This window comes from Aptenodytes forsteri, unplaced genomic scaffold (assembly GCF_000699145.1).
Source record: "Aptenodytes forsteri isolate BGI_AS27 unplaced genomic scaffold, ASM69914v1 Scaffold108, whole genome shotgun sequence".
Lineage (NCBI taxonomy): Eukaryota > Metazoa > Chordata > Aves > Sphenisciformes > Spheniscidae > Aptenodytes > Aptenodytes forsteri.
The window spans coordinates 4,436,073-4,459,006 of NW_008794448.1; the positions used below are offsets into that span (position 1 = coordinate 4,436,073).

At 37.4% G+C, this 22,934-nt stretch overlaps 1 protein-coding gene across 1 annotated transcript in view; it reads left to right on the forward strand.

Annotated features, from left to right (window-relative positions):
- Positions 1 to 22,934, forward strand: part of NUBPL (nucleotide binding protein like) — a 93,234-nt gene that overhangs the window by 36,255 nt on the left and 34,045 nt on the right. The window contains exons 6-8 of the mRNA XM_019474885.1: positions 23 to 62; positions 153 to 243; positions 22,431 to 22,524. Coding sequence (XP_019330430.1) covers positions 23 to 62; positions 153 to 243; positions 22,431 to 22,524 — 225 coding nt within the window. The remainder of the gene's footprint in view (positions 1 to 22; positions 63 to 152; positions 244 to 22,430; positions 22,525 to 22,934) is intronic.

Genomic DNA, 22,934 nt, shown 5'->3' on the forward strand with positions numbered 1-22,934 from the left:
CCCCCTTGTTCTTCTGTTTTAGAAAATCTAATGAGGCCCCTTAAGAACTATGGAATCGCATGGTAAGCATATGTTTTAATTTAACTCAAACTTCTTTACAGATGTACTTGGTATTGTGCTGGAAAGCTTAACTTTTTGCTTTGTTGTTTCAGCATGTCTATGGGTTTCTTGATAGAAGAGACTGCCCCAGTTGTGTGGAGAGGGCTCATGGTAATGTCAGCTGTTGAGAAGCTGTTGAGACAGGTAAGGACTGAGGGTACATATTTGTGTTTCAAACTAATCGGTTATTTTAAAATGCATTTAACTGATACATGAGTGTCCATGATATTGTTTCATGTATTGGTGGTGAGCATTTTTGTATTTTGGTGGTCTTAAATTCTTAAGAATTTAGTCTTAACTTCAGGTAAGAGGGAAAGTTGACACTTTTTGTATTTATCCCCTTCAAATAGACCTGTTGTTCCATGCATTTGATGAGTGAATCACCCCAATTTGCCTTCCTTCTCATTCCTTTTTATGTTTCTTTATGCAATTGTTAAAAAAAAAAAAGGCATTTTGAGGTTGCCTAAGGATTTGAATGTATAGGTATCTATGCATATCTACAGCTGTATTCCCTTATGTGCTTTTTAATCACCAGCACTAAGAATTCTTGGATGGCGTTTGACATATGACAGGTACATGAAAACCATTAGATACCATCTCTGTGTAATGCAGATAGGTTGATAGTTAATAAATTTCCTGGCACACGGAAGCGGGGTGGCTTTTTTATTTCTTGACAGATTTTTTTTTTTTTTCCCCCCTCTTATAGTGAATAGATCTGTGAAGTTCTAATGAGACAAACAGCTGAAAAAATGCATTAAGGTTGCACGTTTAGACTTTGAAGTGACCCAGATTGTTCACGGCTGACATCCATTCCAGGGATTTAATGTATACAGCTTGGAGATCACTAGGTTTCTGTATGTATTCTGTAAATGCCTCCAAATCTTGTGCTCCCTTAATGACTGAAAAGAAGATTTTAATTTTTTTTCAGCCTTTTTCCATTTTTACTGTTTTCTCCTCTGACACAGACTTTAGAATAGCGGCAATTATTGCCCTAGTCAGAAAAGCCATGTGTCTGCCAAAATTTCAGGAAGAACATCTTTGTCTAGATTTGGCCTTTAAAAATAAGGGCTATCCAGGCCGATAGCTGTGGAAGGCTGTTCTGACCTCTTTGTGTGTTGCATTGCATTGGCCAGGCTCACAAAGACTACAGCCTAAAACCTCGGAGGTAGAGCTAAAGTTAGCACCTGCTGTATTGGTGTACTTCACCCTGGGAGACTGAAGTGGCAGGCACTCCAGTGCCGTTACTTCAATCAGTAGTATCCCCAGATGGGAAGCATGTGCCAGCATCCTTCTGGAGGGTGCGGATGATGCCGTGTAATGAGCTCGTTGCTCCCTAGCAACCGACGAAGCAGTTACATGCTGGCCGACCATGCTGTAGGAAGGAGACAGAGTCCATTAATGTTCGGGGCATCAGTGATTTCCCTGACAGTGGAACCTGAATTCTGAAAGAGGAAGGCTTTACAGCTAAATTTCTTTTTCCCACAAGCATTTTGCTTCTGCGTGATGACCATGGTAGTCTTAAATCTGTGCTGGAGAAAGTTGTTTGCATCTCCTCTTTCGAAGAAAGAAGCTTACAGATCACAGGGAGAACCAGCAGGTTCTATCTGATGTACAGGTGGCTTTTAGAAAATAACAAATAAATTTTCCAGACTAACATATGCTACTTTGGTTTTAAAAACTGTATTCTCCCTTCTGACATAGTTACTAGTCAGTCTCAAGAAGGGGTTAACTGTAGAACCAATAGTGTTATAGCCTTGGACAACTGAACAAGAGAGGACCACAGCATGCGATGATGTTTTTAAAGATACTATAATTTCATTTTACATTAGAAATAGCTGTGTGATCTGTTGGGGGCTTTGAAATTTTTCTTTGTTTTCTCTTTATCTGTTCTGGTTGGTCTTAGCTATTACCTTTTGTTTGACAGGATAAAGTTGCTTGCAAGAGTGAAATATTTCTGCTTGTATTTAACTTTCTAAAACCATGTTCTTAAGAAATAGCTGCTTTACTTCTATAGCTACATATAAACCATTTAAAGTAGTACCCTAATCTAGATTTATAGTATAATGTAAGTGTAAGGAGCTTGTGTGCATTCAGACAAGCTGATAAAATATTAAGTTCTTAAAATAATTAAGTCAGCCAGATAGAAAACACAGAGGTTCCCAGACTTCTGCATTAAAAACACTGGTGGTATTTTATAATGGTGTTTATTGTTAGATGGTGGAGGGTTTTTTGTTTGTTTTAAGAGCATCAACTATGCGTTCACTCTGTAAATAACTTCGGACGCTTGTTTGGTTTTTTACATATGAACAAATCTGTTTTCCAGAGTTTATCATGCTTCAGATACTCCAATAAAGCATCGAAGGGCCTAGTTTCCAAATTCATTAATGGGGACTTGTTAACTCATTAACTTCTTAACTCATAATTGGTGGTCTGTGCCTGTAATGAGTATTTAAATGCTTCTCTTACACTTGCAACTTATTTAAATTTCTGGAATTCTTACTTTGGAAAATACATTTGTTAAGAAAGCATGTAATATATATATTTATATACTTACTGCATGTAGCTTCACTCTTTGTAATATGTGTATATTTGTCCTTCTCTGGTTTTACTTCTTTGGTGGATGAATGGCTTTTCAGCACAGTCCAGAGTCCAACCTCATTTTTGTCTCTTTTCACTTCTACTTGCGTATGGCCAGGATGTACATTGTTTTTCAGATAAAACACCACCTTTTAAATCCAGGCTCTCCTTTTGCCATGAGTCTAGTCTGAGAAGCTACCTTTGTTCTTGTGTGTTGTATGGTGTTGGACTGATAGATAACAGGCAATAATACTGAAGACCAAAATCAGTGCTTGGTGTTTCTCTGGTAATCCATATCTCAGGAACAAGGACGGTTTTCGGGAACGCATCATATCATTTTCCTTAAACAGAGTTTGAAGGAAGTGTGCCTTAGAACACAAAATAGAGTTAACAGTTTAGTATACTATATTACATATGTTACATATCTATTGAGGAATGTGTATCAGATCAGTATATAAATGAAAATATATAGCATATTGATTCTATAATGTGTCCTACTTTTAATAAAAGTATTACTCAATAGAAAAGAAGGAAAGGGATGAAGATAAGTTATTGGAAGAACAAGAAATACATAAGGAAATGATTTTTTCACCTGTAGTGAAAGTGAATTACAAACAGTAATGGAACATTTGATTCTATATAAACGTATTCATAACTCTTTCAGCTAAATATATCTCTAGTTTACATGCCTTGAAATTATCCAAAGTTTCGTTGTGGCCGAGAAGTGACTTGTTCGTTCACATAATTAGATGTACTGTAGGCCCGTTCATACTGCAGGGTGATCTTTCTCTTATCTGGGTTTTAACTGTTCCTATTTCCCTGCCACAGTTATCTTCATGTAAAAATTATTTCACCTCTGTTAACACTTCCTTTGAATCTTGCTTGCCTGTAGGTGAGATAGAAGAGAGCATTTTTTTTGTTTGAGTTTTTTAAAAGACAGTTCTTTTCTCTGAGGATATCGTTAAAGACCAGGTAAGGAAGTTTTGATAGTTCTCCAGTGTCATCTGTAGCACTAGGCTTTTTCTATTCAGTTTTCACTTAACATACACTTCAGAAGCTGCCTACTTTTTAGTATAGTCCCATTCAGCACTTGTCCCTTTACTCTATGTGTGTCTTGACTCAGTGCAACGGTACTTGGTTCAGATTAAACAAGCTACCTCAAAATGCATCATCTTTGTGTATTTGTTGTGGGAGTGACTTCTGATTGATCTTTAGGGTAAGTACAGTAAAGGTAGAAAATTTTTTTTGAGAGTTACCTAAAGCCTGTACTTCAACAATAATGTGTCTGAAAAGCTCTGTTGAAATAAGTATCAAGTAGACAGCTAAGAACCTTAGAAATATAAAGATTATTAAAAAAAAAAAAGGCAAGCAAAACTTGTTTGCTGGTTTAAACTGCTTTTGCAACAGGGATTTTAAATGGTCATGACCACTGTCCCATACAGTCTGTATGGTAAGTTTTCTAGCACCATTCTCGTTTCTGTCTGAGGATATCTTGACAGTTCAGTGGCAAAGGAGCAGTTAGAAAGGTGCAGGCTCAATCCTGAACTGATCCAGGGGCAGCATGACTAGCTGCTGTACGTCCTGGAGTATATCGTGGCAATTGTTCTGCCAAAAGGTTGGGGCAGAGGAAGTGGCACTGTGTTGGCTGCCAATTTAATAGCTGCTATAGTCATAGCAGCAATACAAATGGAGGGGGTTTCTTGTTTAGGCAGTAATCAGTAAAACTTTTAATATGAAGGATAGTAAGTGTTGGTTTATCTGATCTTGAACTCTGTCTTAGTCTACGTGTGTTATCAAGTTGAAATACCAGCAGAGAAGGAAAAAAATTGACTATGCAGTGGACAAGTCAGCTTTTCTATTGAAAAAAATAAAATAAAAAAATGGGTCTACAGGTAAAATACAAGTGCATATTTCAGCATGTAGTGTTCTCCTTGTATCTTTGTCATATCAATAGATAAAGTTCTGTCAGTATTAGAAGCAAGCATTACTTACACAACATGGATTATAGATGTTAGCAATTCTGTTAAGTGCAAACATTCCCCTTGGAACTAGCCCAGAAATCTGCTCTCAAGGCAGGGATCTCCGGTTGATTAACATCCTTAACAGGATTTCTTACCCTGACATGACATTTTAACCTATGTTTTTGCAGGCTAGTCAGATCTTACATGGCAAGACTCTTGTATTTCTTCCTTATCATGCTTCTCTAGAGTATCAAGAACACTTTGTGCATTGGCAGCCTCCTTGGTATAGTATGGCTAAGAAGTAGAGCCTCAGTGCTGTTAAGTGTATTGTGAGCTCTAAAGGTTCCTTAGATGTACCTGATAAGGATGAACACATTTTCCCAGAAAGACGATGAAACTTTTCCTGGAGTGGCTCAATTCTAATGAGTCTCTAAAGTACTCTTCTTATTATCTAATTATAATTCCTCCACTTCTTTCTTGCTGCTTCTTTTAACACCACTTTAGTGCCTCTGTTTTATAAAAGGTATGTATTGAAAGAAAATTAAAATAAAACAAAGTTTCATTGGGAGGGATATAATTGGAAAGGAAAGAATACAGGGAAGCAAATTATGTAGAATTTCCAATGCAGAGCAGTTGCACGTGAGCAAAAGGAAATGTGGCCTTGCACTTTGAAGCATGTGCTGTATGCCCTGTAAATTCATGTTGAAAACCATAAATTCAGCAGAAGAATGATCAAAATTATTTTATTAGCTCAACCCAAAGCTGAATAGGGCTGTAGTCTGAAGATCCACTTTTGTCCTTTAAAAAAAAACTTTAACTCAGCTTATGCAGTTATTACAGTTGTATGTAATTTTGAGAGTTTGGCTAGAGATGGAGATTTTGTGTGCTACTTTCCTTCTGAAGCTGTCCTCTACTAAGAGAACTGCTTCGAAACCAGCACTTGCCAGAGGTAGTGGTGGTAGTATTTATATAGTAGACTGTGTATGTGTGTATATACATATATGTATTCAAACCTTTTTTGTAGCATAGTTCTCTGATGCTTAGTTATCATACATAAGTAGTTGTAGAGTATCATGTGTTATTGGGAGTAGGGAAGATGCAGACAGATGGATAAATTGTCTTTGAAATAGCGAGCAGACTGTGGGTTGTGAGGTCCTGGAATATTTCAAGAGCTGCCATAAAAGCAACAGTGGAGTGAATGGAACAGTAAAAGTTTATGTGTAAAGATTTGGGATTAGATTAACTTGGAAACAGTAGTAATATTTAATTCTTGGAGAGCAAAGACTATGGAGGCTATATTGTTGTGGGTTTTTGATCATTGCCTGAAGTGGCCCATCTCTACAGAGGAGATTATAGATGTTCAATACTATTTTTGTTTGACATACATTAGTTAGTAAATTATTATGTGCAATTGCTACTGTTTGAGAAGTGTATATGTAGTTACTGGTATTCTCCTTTTCACCATTTAAATCTCAGAGGTTGCATATGTGGATTCAGGGACAATTTTTCTTTAAATGTGGTTTATCTTAGGTATACGTTAATGCTGCACTTGGGAAGACAAGAAAATAGATAAGGTATTGAGAGCAAATGTATTTATACCTGGTAAAATAGCTACCACGCTGCCATTGACTGTTTTACTGTGCATGTTCTACGCAGCAGAATATTCAGTATATCATGTCTGTAGACATCAGTCCGATCTCATTTATCATGTGTGTTTATGACACGCTGTGTTAAATCTTATAAATTCTTCAGCATATAAATTTTCAGTTTTGTACCATCTTGTTTGCCTGTGTGTATAAATAAAATTTCTTACAACAGAACAATGGAGAAACCAGGGGAAAACATTTGAAATTAGAAGGAATGACGTGTATTTGATTTGGAAGCAATACCCAACAAGAACATTGTCAGTAAGCTAGTTAGGTACTACATGCTGAGCCATCTGCCCGATTGATTATTATGGTTTACTAAGAGTTGTCCTTCGGCTTCTGTTTGTGTCCACATCCTGTCTTTTGCCTTACATTTTTGGGACCATGGAAATTTCATTCTGTGTTTGTACAGTGTTCAGCACTGTAGTGGGTTATCACTTCTTGAGAGATGCACAGAAATACAAAGACTAGTATTTACAACTTCCAAGTAAATCTAAGTTTCTTCCTTTGATACTTTTTCACGTTTATGAAATAAATTTATTATACATTTTCTTCTGTTGAGCACAATATATTTTGTATTTCAGGTTCCCAAAGTATGTATATGTGTCAATGATATAAAATCTGTTAAGAATATCACTGGCTTTCACCACAAGTGATATTCATCAGAACCTAGATGTCTTTTGCAGATATATGCACAATTGCTTAACTTCTGATGGTACATGCTACCTTGCATATATATTCTCCAGCAAGGAGCCATCAAGGTGATAAGGGGGATGAAGCATGTAATATGTGAAGAGACACTGAGAGAACTGGTTGGGGTTTTTTGTTTGTTTTGAGAAGGTTAAAGGGAGATATGAACTGTGTCTTCAACTATCTAATGGATAGGTACAGAGAAGATGAAGGCAGATGCTTCCTGGATGTGCACAGTGATAGCACAAGAGGTAATGAATGCAAGTTGCACTGTATAATAAGAAATGTGAGGGGTGGGCGGGTTGTTTGTTTGTTTTTTTTTTTTACAATGAAAGCAATCACACATCAAAACAGGTTGCCCAGAGAGATTCTAGAATCTCTTTTTTGGAAGATATTCGGAACTCAGCTGGGCAAGACTGCGAGTAACCTGCTCAAAGTTGGTCCTGCTTTGAGCAGCAAGATGGACCAGACAGATAACCTCCTGAGGTCCGTTCAAACCTCAGTTGTTCTGTGAATCTGGGATTAGTTCTAAAATTCGCATTCCACCGTCTGTTTGACTATTGGTATATAACTCCATTAAAGCCTACAGCTCAAAGAGGAGAAAATGGTTCTGCCTTTCACAGAGATCACTGGTTAGAGCACTCAGTCAAAACCTAAACTGAAATGCAGTTTAGGCATTAGGGCACTCTCTAATATGAGTGCCCTAATCACTAAGCTGGACAGTCATGCTAGTTCATCTCTCTTGCTCAAATGAATATACAATTAAGTCTTGCAATCAAATGAGCAAGTTTCAACATAATGACTGAGAGCATCCTTTCCTCAGTGGCATTTCCAGTCATTTGGCCAGTCTCTTTAGACTTTAGAGGTGCTGATCAGGTCCCTGTAGGCTGAGATGTAAAAGTCAAACCCAAATAAGCCTTATCTCTTGAATGAGCATCCTTAATGTGAATTATGAAATTAAAAAAAAGAGAAATATATATATATTTTTTTTTGCTGTCATACCTCTTTTTTTGATAGAAGTACCTTGATCTAGGAGGGGTTTAAAAATGGGGATTCTAGGCTTGTCTGTGTTGATGTGCTCGCAGGTATCTTAGAATTGAGTAGCAATGCCATAAAGAAGGTTGTGCTGGAGACTTACAGCAATTTTTTGCTTTAGCTTTAGTAGTTTACTGTCTAGGATGCATACCTTTATGAAACTCAGACTAAGGCTTCTGGCTCTCCTCTGTAGTGCATGGAGAACCATAGGTTGATTTTTTTTTTTTTTTTTTTTTCAGGGTGGCCATCAGTGTTGGCCTTGAGTATTTTACAGTCTGAATTGGACAAAGAAAAATTCAAAGATGGCAGCAAAAGATGTCTTAAAATAAGAAGTTACATGTATAGAATAAATCTTTTATGTCCAAATATTTTAGAAGAAAGGTTGAATAAAGGCAAGCAGGAATGAGTTCAGGAATAGACTCTGGAGACATGGATTTGAAGGCTAGCATGTTTTTAAGTGTTTGCTAAACAGGAATACTGGTGGTAATTATTTACATGAAAATTTTCAAAATACGGACTACAGTAGACACCTAATGCCACTCTTCTATTCTTTTTCATTAATAAAGGAGCCTGTTCTTTCTTTCTAGCTGCTGTAGGTTAGATGCAAAAAGGGACATGGGTATTGCTGTGCTGAACGTTGCAGTGCCTAAGAGGTAGGTGCCCTGCCTGCAGGAACGGAAAGTCAAACTAAAGCCTGGGCTGGAGCCACTTTGTACCTGGGATGGTGGCAATACATCGCTTGTCATTCCCATCGGTACTGTCTGAGGGGTTACTTTGCCTTCCTGGATTTACCTTCATACTATTTGGCACTGTCTTAGGAGAATAGATGCAAGCCTTGGATTTTAAAGGTAGCAAAAACTTCTTATCCTTCAGATCCATGGCTTGAGCAAATTGGTGTAAAGTTCCAATTTTGCCGTGTTTCATCACTTACATGGTAAATGTCATTGGGGGCTTGCTCAAGGATAAAATTATTGTTAGTGTGGGCAAAAAGCTGTCTCTCATCAGTATAAAATTAGTGAGAGAGTGTATTGGTGGATGAGAGGGAACAGTGAAATGGGATTTAGCAGAGAATGACACATATTGGGTCAGGAGGAAGATGACAATAACAAGTTGATGGCTCTGATTTTTTTGCAGCTATATTTTGAATGAATTGAAAGGATCCCCAGAATAGTAATAGTGAGTCAATGATGAAAATTATTCTTATTGTAAATGTAAAGAGCAAGTGCAGAAAAAGCACTGCAGTGAAGCCAGAAATTTTTTTTTTGAGTGTGGATTTTATTTTTAACACTTTTTGGTTTAGGAAGGGCACTCTATAAAGAGATTACCATTGAAGGCATTTAACTTGCATTACGGCAGTAAATTTTCAAGATGGGAAAAGAGTGAGATGCTGCAGTGGGAAATTGTAGCAAAGGTGGTCAGAAACATGAATAGCTGTTAGTATTTTTTTGACTTCTATCATCTTTTTGCCTTTTAATACACATTTAAGAGTCTATACACACTCTTCTGTTTATCAACAGAGTAGATGTACCTGAAGTGTATATGTTTTCCTCTTTCTATTTTTTGTGTTTTAGCAACATCTTCCATCTGAGAATTTTTGCTAATTTCAAAATTGGTTTGTGTTTCACAATATTCATGTATTTATCCAGTCTGCAAGTAATTGAGGAATTGAGGCAGATATCCTGCTACAGCCTATTTACAGTTTATGTTTCATAGAGCTAAACAAAGCTGTGCTTATATTATAAACTACAAAGATGTGTTTATACTTCGCAGTGCATAATTCTAAAATACAGTAGTCTCACCAAGTGTCACTACAGTGAAAAATTTGCCAGCATTTCAGCAATTAAAAAAATATTTCTTCTGTTTTATTTTTCTGTTTTGAGTTATCTTAGCTTGAGATGGGCATAGAGATTGTTATTTCAGGCTGAAGTCTGCTACTTTACAGTTTGGAAAAAAGAAAGTTGAGACATCACTGTTCTTCAGAACGGTAAGAGCAGTTGCATCTTTAGGAAGTTGGGATGCTTTTCTATTTTTATTTTTGTGATCCAAAGTACGAAAATGAAAAGATCCAGACATTTCATCCCTACACATAAGATCATTGATATTATGTATTTGTTCTATTTAGAAAGGTCAAGATCTGCTATTGAGATATTTTGAAAAGGGGAACAACACTCAATAATAAATAGTGGCCAAACTTTGCAGTGCTAAGACTGCACTTTGATATGCCACTAAGACTGCATCTGCAGCTGGCAGACAGTAAACAATAACTCTGAATGCTTGTGAGATTTTTTTCTTAAATCTTTAATAAGCTTTCATTTAAAGCAAGGAAAGTCAATTGGCATCCCTCATTTTATCACTGAAATTAAGGAAACTGTTTCAAGGGCAAGATAAGCAGATGACCCACTCATACCTTATAAAAGAATTTGTTTTAGAAAATCCTTATACTGATTTTTGGTTACATTTATTTTGCGAAGACTAAAGGATAAATAAACTAATTTCTTCTCATCCAGAGCCGACTGAAATCAATGGAAATCTTGACACTAATTTCTACACCCTGCTTTAGTTGTGATGTTGATGTTTAGAAAAGCCTGTTACAGGAATTTGTATAGTCATCACTAATTTGCTCAAAGGCTAATAATCACCTTCAAAGGTCCTGTCTGTCCAGAGAGAGCTGCCTTAACCGGTTCCAATCAGTATGTACATATTTAAGGGAAATTATTGTACTTCCTGGAGACTAGAAGCTAAACAGATTCAGGGACGTACTGCAGCCGAAAGCGCAGAAGGCTCCTTCTTTCCACCCCTCTGCCCCCCAGGTTAACTCCCTATAGAGTTAGAGTATTCCTACCGTCACCCAAGTGTAATATATCCCTTTGACTCGAGTGCTCCTGTATGTTTTACGACAGGTATGATTGAACGCATATGGGCTTGATTCTTTCTTTTTGTTTCCGGCTGAAGCTACAAAACCTGTTCTGTTGCCTTTCTTCTCTTAATGAAGGAAGCGGGATCTATATGGATCCCTGTAGCTTTATTGGCTTGTGTTAGCAGCTGATATGAAAAGGGATTATAGCCTCTGAAAGGAATTGACAATCATAGAAAGAAGTGTTAGGAAAGCCAGAAGAAAACAAAAACATTAGCCAACAACTTACTGCTGAACTGGAAGCGTTTGCAGTAAATGTATTTTAACTGTCTTTGAGGATTAAAAAAAAAGGCAAAAAAAAAAAAAAGCCTAACAACATAGTGAGAATGTATTTACAGCAAACATTTCTTGGCCTGGTTCCTCAGCTGTCATGGTTATGACTGTGCAGCTACTGCTGCTGTGGGAACAGGCTGTGAGAGTATTTTCTTTGCTCTGCTTCCAGCAGTCTCATCTCTCCACAGATTACACAGGTATGCATGTGTCTGCCCTCCTTTGCATAAAACAAAGCAAACGCAAAACATGCAACTGTTTTGCTGGGTTTGTTGATGGGAAGAAATGATAGAGAGCTCATGGTGTCTCAAAATGGCTGCGCTGGGGCTAGAACTGATTTTTTTTCTTTTTTTTTTTTTTTCCTTTTTTTTTTTTCTTTTTTCCCCTTAAACTTTTAAAGGAAACTGTTTTGAGGCTTAAGGTTTCTCTGCAACAAAGTTCAGAACTTTGTGCCTAAATGGCATCCAGCTTCATTCATGGAAAGAGGTGGCAATTTAAGCATGTTCTTAAGTGTTTGCTAAACAGGAATACTGGTGCAGAGGAACTAGGAAAAGAGAAGGCACTATTTGTTTTCTTTTCTAAATGAAGCTTCCATTATTTACATGAGACTTTTAAAAAAATAGTAGACACCTAATGCCACTCTTCTACTTTCTCTATTCTTCTCCACTAATAAAGGAGCCTGTTCTTTCTTTCTAGCTGCTGTAGGTTAGATGCAAAAAGGGACATGGGTATTGCTGTGCTGAACGTTGCAGTGCCTAAGAGGTAGGTGCCCTGCCTGCAGGAACGGAAAGTCAAACTAAAGCCTGGGCTGGAGCCACTTTGTACCTGGGATGGTGGCAATACATCGCTTGTCATTCCCATCGGTACTGTCTGAGGGGCTACTTTGCCCTCCTGGAGGTACCTTCAGACTCTTGGCAATGCCTTAGCAGAATAGGTGCAGTATCTTAGAGTGCTGAAGTTTAGAGCTTGGTGTGGAATGAGTGGAAATTAATGGTGTAAGTCAAAGTTGGTAGGTTCACTGGCTGGAAATGAACAATACTGAAGATGTTGAGCAAGAGTGCTACTAGGAAAGGCCTATGGGATGTGTCTCATTTTCTGTCTCTGTCCCAGATTTCATCACCTAACTGTAGCCTGTATCGGACAGCTCTGTGGAGCTCAGATTTAGAGCCAAAATCTAGTATCTTCCGTTTGCTGCCAAGACCTTTCTTTCGGTTTAATTTGACAGGCTTATTCTCTGTTCATAATAACAGCCTGGGAAGTTTCCATAACCATTCAGCCAGGACATGGGAGCTGCAAGTTCAGTTGCTTTCTCAGTTTAGCTTTTAAGCCTGTATTTCCTGCTACCCAGGAGAGTGCCCTGAAATCACATACTGTAGTCAAAACCTTCTGCTCTACAGCCAGGGATGCAAGATTCCTGGGGCCAGGACTAGCCGTGTGAAAAGGGGAGCGTGACCAGTGCTATGCAGGAAATCCAGTTAATCCGAGGTTTCAGCTTTCCAGGTTAATACCTCAGCTACTGGCCTTATACAGGGTCCTGGTTGCCTCTATGGCTTTTGCATTCTTGATTGTACAGCGGCCCAGGTAAATGCCACCTGCCTGAGAAATTGAAACTCACACCTTCATGGATAGGTTCTCTCATATGTCTAATTATGATATTAAACAGCTGCAATTATAACAGCAGAACCACAGGCTTTGTCTTGTTTTGTTTTTACTGGCCACGAGTGCTCAGCTTTTTGTTGGATTTGGTATTATCACTGGCAGGTGCGGTTAGAGCATGCCTGCTAGATTGGGCCTGTAAGACTTGCTCCTTTCTCACAAATGTGTGTGTAATTAATGGATCCTAAATGGGTTTCTGGTTGAAACTTAGTGCTCAATGGAGATTTTGGTATTTCTCTTCCTGAGTAGTCAAGAACTTTAGGAGAATTTTTAGAGTTGCTTCTGAATGCATAGGTGGAGCTCACCAAAGCTGCTTTTTTAGGCTTTTTTTTTTTCCATTTTTCAGTATTTCTTTTTTATCTTTTTGATCAAAACAAAGGTGAAACCTCCCCACCCCTAAACATTGATACATTGTTTAGCATTACACACTAATTTTACTTAGTAAATAAACTATGAATATAACTATATAAACAGCTTTTAAAAATTAATATTTAATTAATATATGTTAAACTGATTGCACAGAGTTGTTTGGGTTTTTTTAATAATCCAGCTGGCATTCTGACTGTTGGAAGCTGACAGACTGATCCTTTGCTCACACCGTCCTCCCATCTCTCTTTTGCGCCTAGAAAATAACTGCAGATATCCAAGAATAGCAGCAGGTTTTGTACCAGTATTCTTTGTAGAAAGTGATTATTTCTCACATACCAAGTGATTGACACAAATGTAAAGTAATTGTGCTTTAAGGTATCAGAGATTAGTGTCTGGTTTCTCCCCCCCCCCCAACAAAGAAAAAACCCCCACTTTTCTGTACTATTTAGGAAGCTGTGATAGATTTTTCTCCTCTTACAGTGTTTTGCTCCACCAACAGTATCTTTTAAAAGAAGGAATATGTTCTCCCAGCAGAATGATGCCTTTGGAATACAGCTCTTTATTATGCAACTAAAGTGGGTGCCCATTTTAAGTACTTTTTCTGCTAGATGTAATCAGTTTTTTCTGTATAAAAACCATGAAGTAAGAATTGGAGCTAAATAAAAATCTAGGAAGCAAATGAAAGTATGAAGACTGTCCCTTGCTTGGGAGTAATCACTGAATTCCCCTGAAATTAATGGTATCAGCACCTTCAGCAACTTGTTTTAATTAGGTTTAGATTACAAGTAACACTTTTAATTTACTGTTGCAGATTCATAACTGAGGTCACTGGTGAATGCAAAAGCATGGTTCTGTGGGCACAGCAATTATTTTGGCAATCTATATGCAATGCTCTCACAGATTATCTGTTGTCTAATTCATAGCAAATGCTCTTACTACTCTAGGAATAAGACCTTCAGCACATCTTTAAATTGTGGGAATGCTATGTCTACAATTTTTAAATTGTATTTATTTTTATTTTTACATCTTGTCTGTGTCTAATGCACTTTGTGTTCCACTCTTCGTAAGGACAACCTATATGCAGTTGTTCTTGCTCCTTTCTGACCTAAAGGCAGTTCTTTTAACAGAGAATGTATAGCAACTTCACAGTCACAGTCCTGTGGTCAAGAATCCCAGCAAGTCAGTGATATGCTTTGCTTGCTTTTGCATGTGTTCTCACTTACACTCTTTTTTCACATTCTTGCATCCTCTTGAATCTTCCTGTGGGATTGAAATGTTCTGTATTTTGTGCAGCCTTGTTGTGATGTCTTGTTTCTCGTTGGGTGTATTGATTGTTGTGCTCCGACAGACAGGCAGACTCTCCAATGCTGGTTTCGTTAGCAAGGGTAGACTATTTTGAATTCAGTGACTGGGGAGGATATGCTTGTGAATTTTAAGTACAGAAAATCTGGAGGATGGAGTTTTATCCATATTCGTGAAAAACAGGTTATTTAAAACAAACAAACAAACAACATTTCATTATTGAAAATTAATATTTTGTCTCACGGCTATTAATCTGAGATCTGATAACATCTCACCAGACAAAAACCCAAGTCCTATGTTGAGATTTACTGGCTTTTGGCCTCAGTTCAGCGGTCTACATCTAATTGATTCTATTCCAGTTTTTACATTGCACAGTTTTTGGTAATATTGGAGGGTTTTCTTCAGCAGCACTTTCAGTGACTTGAATAACATCTGTCATGTTATTTTCTTCTGTAATCCTTTTTCTGAAGGTCTTAGACTGTCCTGTGTAGAAGTTCCATCCTCTGTACAAAAAAGCATTATACATTGTACTTAAGAAACAGAATTTTCTGACCTTTTTAATCTAATGATTTTTAAGCACTAATTTAAAATCAGTGTCTCGATGGGCATGAAATGATGCCTATATTAGTCTGTTGGTACCCCAATAAGGAATTTATTAATTTTCTCATTGTACCAGAATATGAACTGAAGTTTAAGGAAGTTAAATGACTTGTGACGAGAATTAGGGACATTGCTTTCCATTGCAGAGCTTAAGCATTCAGTCTTAAACTGTATACAGCTTTTGACATCATTACAGAAATATTGGCTAAAATATGTATGGGAGGTGGGCTTAATAAGCTTCTCCCTTTTGATATTTGTTGCCAACACTTGTAGTATTTCCTTCTGTTGTTATTGTGGGGAAAATCTGAATCAGACAGCATATATAAATTGTATGAGCTTAAATTGGGTCCTGATAATACTGCCTTAAAAATGTGTTGTTGACTTTCGATTTGATAGCTCAACAATGCTGATGCCTTTGTGTATTAGTAGGGAGAGCTCAAAGAGAATTTATAGTTTAGATGATGTGCTTAATGTAGCTGCATCAACCTGGTGATTAGTTTAATTAGATGATGTGATGCTAGCCCACTTTCTTCTGATTTGTTTACATTTATATTACTTTACTTTTGTGCTTAATTTTCTTGCTAAAAGGCATAAGAATAGAAACTTGCCTAGTTCCATATTTATTTTCCAGTCATCATTATTCAGCAGCTGAACCACAGACAGTTCTATATCATAGAACAGGAAAAAAAAGATGGTGCATTTCTGAAGAAAAGTTTCTGCAAATTATGTAGTGCAGACTGTTTGTGGGTCAAGGGTAGAGAGCAGCAGATCAATGATCAACCTCAAGACAGACTACGTAATAAAAGTTTGCTTCTCAAAGTGTCATCTTTTAGAGAACAAGTGCTTTGAGTCCCTGAGAAATGGGAATCTCGGCTCACAAAGGCTCTTTGTAGTAACAACTCAAACCTAGTGGAAGAGTCTTTTATACGTGGTAGTGCTGATACAGTCTCCATCAGTTGTGCTGGGGATGCACAAAAATATTCCTTTTCAGTCATCCCCAGAGACTGTCCCCGGACTCTTGCGGCCATGCCAGGCTGTCCCACAGCTGTGTGCTGTCTTCCGTTCAGGCTGACACGGCGTTGACTGGGCTTTCTGAAATTTAGCAGGAGCCCGGTGTTGAGTGCCTTCCCTCAGTCTCCTGGAACACCCCATAGAGAAGAACCTCTTTATTGTCATCTTCTGGGAGTTTTTTAGTTTTGTAGGTTATATAGGTGAAGGTAACAGAAACTTCAGGCTACTGCATTTGCCTTCAGTTCTTAACATTATTAAAAGCCATCATGGAAGAGGAGGCCAGTTTCTTTTTTGGTGGTTGAATTGAACAGGACTCTGGCTTCCTTCCTAGGCACTTATTTCTAAAAGTTACTCTTAGTCTATGTGGAGAAAGAATAGGAGAATTTCCATCTCTTTATGGAAATCTTTGGAGCAAACTGTTCTTAAGCTTCACCTCAATTTCTCTCTGAACTTGGCAGAACAGGCTGCTCAGAAATACCTTAGAGGGAATTTGAACCATTGCAGTGCATCTGCTTTTCATGGTGTTAGACTGCAACTCTTTGAGATTGGTTAAGCATCAGAGGACAAGTCAAAGGGGCAGTCTTTTTCAGAAAGTGTCGAGTTGTATTAAGCACTATGGAATATCCTGCTATGGCATAAGTAGCTATTTCACTACCAGAGAGAAGGTTTCCATAGGGACTAAAAATCTGGTTTATATCTGGGGAATTTCTCCTTTCTTTATCAAAAGTTTGTGAGTATTAATAAAAGTATTTTTTAATTAAAATGCCGTGTTTCATTATACTATTCCTAAATTACCTGTTTTCTTACATCCATCATGAAACTACTTATTTGTTCCCAATGTCTGTGTATGTTTAAGCAGAATCTTCAATTTTTCAAGGAAATCTTTTTAAATATTTGCTTTATCTTGCACTAACAGATGCAAATGTATACATATTCAGTTAACAACATAATTTCTTACCTTTATTTTGTTCAGCTGTTTGCCTGTATTAACTCATCTATATATACAACAAAGTAGTTAGGAGGAAGGGGGATAAGGCAGGAATAGACCTTAAGCTGCCTGCAATGTAGCTCTTAGTACTTTTCTGATACTGGTGTTCAGAGCCTGGCTGGCTGCTGCCAAGTCTGCACCTGCAGTGCTGCTTGATTGAAACTCTGCATGTATTCCTCTTAATAAGAACAAATAAATAATATCTTCTGTTATTTACCAAACACCAGGATTACTTCAAAACCACAAGTAGCAATCCCTCTTCAGTGCTAATATTCTGTCATTTCTGCCTCATGCACAGAGGATGCTCAGGCTTCATTCCTCAGCAGAAATGCCATCTATATCTCTATGCTCTAGCTCGGGTTTAACTTGCTGTTTGGAACCCTTACTCAGAATGCATATCTGGTATTTTGATTATGAATTGTCACATAAACAGAGTGATTGATTAAAGTAATCTACATAGAAGCATTCGTGGTGTTTCTGAGCAAGGGAAAATACACAGAAGCACATGGGTCTTAATTACATTGCTTAACAATAAACGTCAAGTTAAACCTTTTTTAAAAAAGATGAATGCTATACTTAAGGAAAGTGCAATTACATTTCTATGGTTTGAAATGTTTTACACACTGTATATATTAGAGGGGCAAAGATATTAACACTTCTGTACATGCAAAGGTGCTGACAGATTTCAGATGCTACGAGGCAGGCTTTTGTAACCGCTGTCCACTTATTGCTTGCAAAGGGAACTTGTTTAATGTAATGTGCTGTTAATCTGAGCTCATTTACTTGTATGCAACTGCATTTGCATACAGACATACTTCTCAGAACTGATGGAGAACATGAGGACTAGTGGTCCTGATTTGGTAAATTGTTGCATATAAACAGGATTTGCATTCAAATTAGTGTTTTATATCACAGCCTGATTATACATCCCATTTTAATAATGTTGAATGAATGGCAATACTAGATTTCAGAAAGCCACTCCTGATTATATGTTCCAATTCAAAATTTAATAAAAAATGTCTCTCCTCCCTTTTTTTCTCCTTTGCTGAAATTTAGTAACAGACCTGGAATTTCTTCTCCCATTGAATAACATGTACGTTTCTATAACAAATCATTATACCTTCCAAATTACAGTCAATAATTGGTTTAATAAAAGGCTGTCATACTGCTAGTGTATTCCTGTGGGAGGGTAATGGAGGAGCAACTGAACTCCACAGTGTTCATCATCTACTTGCAGAATAGAAGAGAATAAGAAGTCTACAGAGAGAAATGAGATGAGGTGCAAAGTTCCCCAACCTAAGTCTGAGCAAGTCCGTATGTCCAGAGGACACTGTTCAGTACTGGGCAAAAACACTAGCTCAATTCTTTTCAGCAATTATAGCTATGTCATTGTGGTGCAGCTCTCCATTCTTACCCTGAATTACAAATGAAAAAGAGGAGAATAAAATTGTGAGGATAACTATTTGACTACATCCAAACTCTAAAATGAAAACCAAGGTTAGTTTTAATGAGGAGCAGTTTTCCAAACTAGTTTACCATCTGACTTCCACCAGTTCGGCACCACAGCAGTGGCATAACTCAGAGAGGTGTGTGGAGGGCAGTTCTCACATATATTCAACACTTGTGCACCTAGACACCTTCACTGTTACCTTTTCTGAACTGGTGTAACAAAAGCCTGTCTTCCGTCCTACTCTGCACAGCAGCAACACACCCTCTCCGCTGCTGCTGGAATGGTGCAGCTTCTCCATTTTTCTGTGCTCAGATTTGTATGTATTATAATGGAGCACAATTCATTTGATAAAGACAGCTCATTTCTTTTTTTGCAGTCCATGAATTTGAAGAAAATACATGAAATAAGATGGTTTCAGTGCCATAAATTAAGTAAAGCGTTATAATCTAATTGCACTATGTGTTAACATTTTTCCTGTTGCCTAGCAGTGAGATTTACCTTGAGGTTCACCACATGCTTAAGATTCCATTATTAACTTCTGTTTTCAGAGGTCTATAACTTTAATAAAAATCATTACTCATAGGACAATCCAGAAAGTGCATGTTGAAAGTTCTTTTTGTTGTTATGGGGTCGCTTACTAAGGAAGTTTGAGGCAGAAAGCTCTGGTGCCCTCTGATTTTTGTACCCCTTCTCCCATTCTACTATACCTGGTAAATTTGGGAAGTAACTTCTTGAGCAACAATTGTTTTGTGTGTTTTTGAAGCAGTAAGATCTTTATAAAAGTGTTCTTTTACTTTAAAGGTTCTACATGGAGATGTTTTTACCAAGGCAGCTACCTCTGCTTAGAAGAGCAGCAACTGCTTTGTGCTTCCCCACAAAACTGGATGCCTAGGAAAGGGTTTGAGCGCTGGCCTTTGAGGTCTCCGTTAGCATTCCACATAGTAGTAGAATAACTCTAGATGTTTATTTTGGGGAACTGTAATGCTTGCTAGGTAGGAGGATCACATGGAGCTTGATGAAGGAGACTAGTGCTTGAAGAGGTTGGAGGAGCAGAACCTCTGGTAAGAGTGAAAAGGAAAGCTATAGGACAGGCCCAGAAAGTCACCTTGTTCCACAGGAGCAGCTAGCTTAAAGTTAGGGCCAGCAAGTATATGCAAAACCAGACAGCTTTTAGCTATGGGGAAAAACCCAGTGTATTTATTTTTTATTCCAGTTACCTCTGGTAAGGGTGGGGTTTGGATTGTCTTGCACTACTCCATGAGGCAGTGCTTTACCTCAAAGGACTTGAAGTTGAGCTCGTGGAGAAAAGGGCTGAGAACTACTCAATATTCAAGTTTTTTCAAGAACCAAGTGTTTTTGGCAAAGTGATTGGAAAGTGTGTTGGAATGATAGTAGTGCTGTGCCACTCATAGATGTGTTTCAGGACTGCATCTTGCTGCAAGGCAGAAAGCAAAAACCCAGTTTATTCATAGTTTCTGTAGAAGTATTTAAAGAAGGAAAATATGATTACTAGACTCGTAAATTTGGACTTAAAAGATGCCAGGATCAGCCTTTATGAAGACGTGGGGGAGGGGGAAAAAGGTATTTTGAGTTAATCCTTTTTAAAAAATAAAACCCTCTATACCTTAGCGTTTCGAAATGGTTGTGATTATTATGAAAGATTTGGGTTTGCATATTGAGATTTATGCACTTAACTATTTATAAGAGGATATATGTGTTTACTTTTGAATCTTTAAGGAACTTGACTTTACTCATGTTGTAAACTACTGCTACTTTTTAACATCTATGTAATTTCAATTTGTCACCTTTATAATGGTTAATTTTTAATTAAGAAACATAGAAATTTAAAGTTTATGCCTTCAAGTGAGCAAAGTAATTTTCACTAGAAAAGGAGGCATTCATCAGCACTGGCATTTATCTTGCTTTATAACTAAGCAAGATTAGTTAAGAAAAACAGTAAGAAACAGATTTCTTTAGATAAACTGGCTTCTCTACCCCATGCTTATGTTTTAGTACATACATTCTTGCACATAGATGTAATTTTTCTTTGGGGTTATGTAGTCTCCATATGATTATTAATGCTAATTAATTATGAATGCTAATTACTTTTAGAAATCTGCTAGTTATATGTCATTCTTGTTGACAAAATATAGATTTTATAAAATAATATAGGTATTGTAGGTTAATATTAAAAGTGGAAGAGTGCAGTGTTTGCTGTGGTTAACATAAGTAGCATTTCCTGTTTAGCTAGACTGTCTTAGGCACCATTTAGTGCTCCTGCAACCTTTGTGTAGAAAATGAGGAAAGGGAGGTGTGCCTGAGAGTCCTTAATTTAGATGTTTAAAGTTAGAATTTGCAACTAACCTTCCCCATCCCCCTTCTCCCATAAGTGCTCCAGAATCTTCCATCTTCATCAGCCTGCCTTGAAAAATTCCATTTCTCACTGGAGTGCTACATTGGGTTAGTGGTCTGGATTTCACATCGCTTGTGCTTCCCCAGATCATCATCATCATCATCATCATCATCAGTACAAGAACTGAATGAAAATGCATGAGCGTTCCCCTGACAGGGTCTAACACTCCAGCACAGTAACTGGGGGACTGGCGAAATATCAATTGTTTTTGCTGTTAAAATGACTCTGAGGGAATGTGTAAAATAAAAGAGAATGTAAAATTCTACTCTTGTTTGGTATTTTCCTGTATTAGAGCAGCTCATAGACTGTTACCTTGTATCTGTTGTATGAATTGGAAACATACCATATAATTGCATTATGTCTGTGTGGAGAGAAAAAAGAGGGGGAGACATTTGTGGGTCTTTATTTTTTAACGTGGCTATGATTTCTAAAGCTTCTGTACTGCAGAGGCAAAAGACCTTATATCATTACTGCTGGCTGGTAAGAGTGCACTGGTACTAACCTGTGCCATGTCAGAATTGAATCGAGGATCTGCCGAAGCTTGGTTAAACTGTTGGGAAATGTTTAGGCGAAGTACAGCTTGGCTTTACATTATATAGAGTAGACCTAGGACCATTTCTCTTCTCATGAAGAGAACATGCATTGCAGTATGCAGTGCTCTCGAGATGGTTATTTGGCTCTCCTGGAAATCTGTCCTGGTAAAGAACGTAAATAATCACAGCATTCTCACATTTGAGCCTAATAGATATTAATGGTCACTCTCATTTGATGCTTAGCAACCAGTAAACTTTTTTTATTGTGTGATGTTGTATGTACAGTGAAAGTCTGTGTAATTATACCTGGTGATTTAACAAAGCCTTTTTTTTTTTTTTTTCCTCCTCCCAACAGCTCTTTTTCCTAGAAAAAATTCAGTACCGATAGCTCTCCATGTACAAATAGCTTTGCAACAACAAACCAGAAAAAAATTACTAGAGATTTATATGTAGTGTCAAAGAAGTGATAAGAAGCAAGCAAAATTTGCTTTAAATTAACGGAAACAATTCCTAAACAGTATTTGTTGCACAAACCCCAGAATTTTAGCCTGAATTTTACCTAACATTTGCTTCTAAGCTGTGATTAAGCAGCTGCAAAGTAAAAGTCTTAAATTAAGTTGTTGCTACTTTTTTTTGGGGGAAAGAATTCAATAAGGATTATTCTCATGAAGTTAATAATAAAGTTGTGGTCATAGTTGTGAGTGATCAGCAAAGATTGTATCTCTTAGGAAAGAAAAAAAAAAGTCTTGATCCTGTACTGAAAGTGTGACTAAAAGGGCATCTCACATCATTCTTTTGAGGTGTCCTTGGTTCACTTGTTTTACGTTGTGTTTTATTGCAGTCCTTGTTTCCTATAAAGTGCCTTAAATAAAAACACTTTAAACCTCCAACATACATTTTTATTGTCATCTTCTAGGTTGACTGGGGTCAACTGGACTATTTAGTAATTGACATGCCACCTGGGACTGGAGATGTACAGCTGTCAGTCTCACAGAATATTCCGATTGCAGGTATGTGTATTGCTTGACTGTTTCAGAGACTTGAAGTTAGTTAAGTCTGGTAGCTTCAGAAAAATCTTATTTTAAAATGCTGGTCAAAAATCCTGTTAATTGTCTTTCTAACACACTAAGAAACTGTTCTGTCAGTAGTGTGGTGATGAAAAATCCTATCAGTGATTTTTAACGTCAGCATTATGATTGTATTACTTTCTTTTAAGCTAAGTTTTGAAAAGATTGAGAAGTCAAGTATAGTAGTACTCTGCAAGGAAAGGCAGTCATGCCAAAAGCTGGTAAGGTTAGTAGTAGAAAATGTTTTCTTTGTCTGTACCTACTGCATAGTAAAGTTAACACAATAAAATAATTTGTCTTCATGATTGCTTTTTAATTAGAAGCTGACAACGCTGTTAATGTACAACATTTAT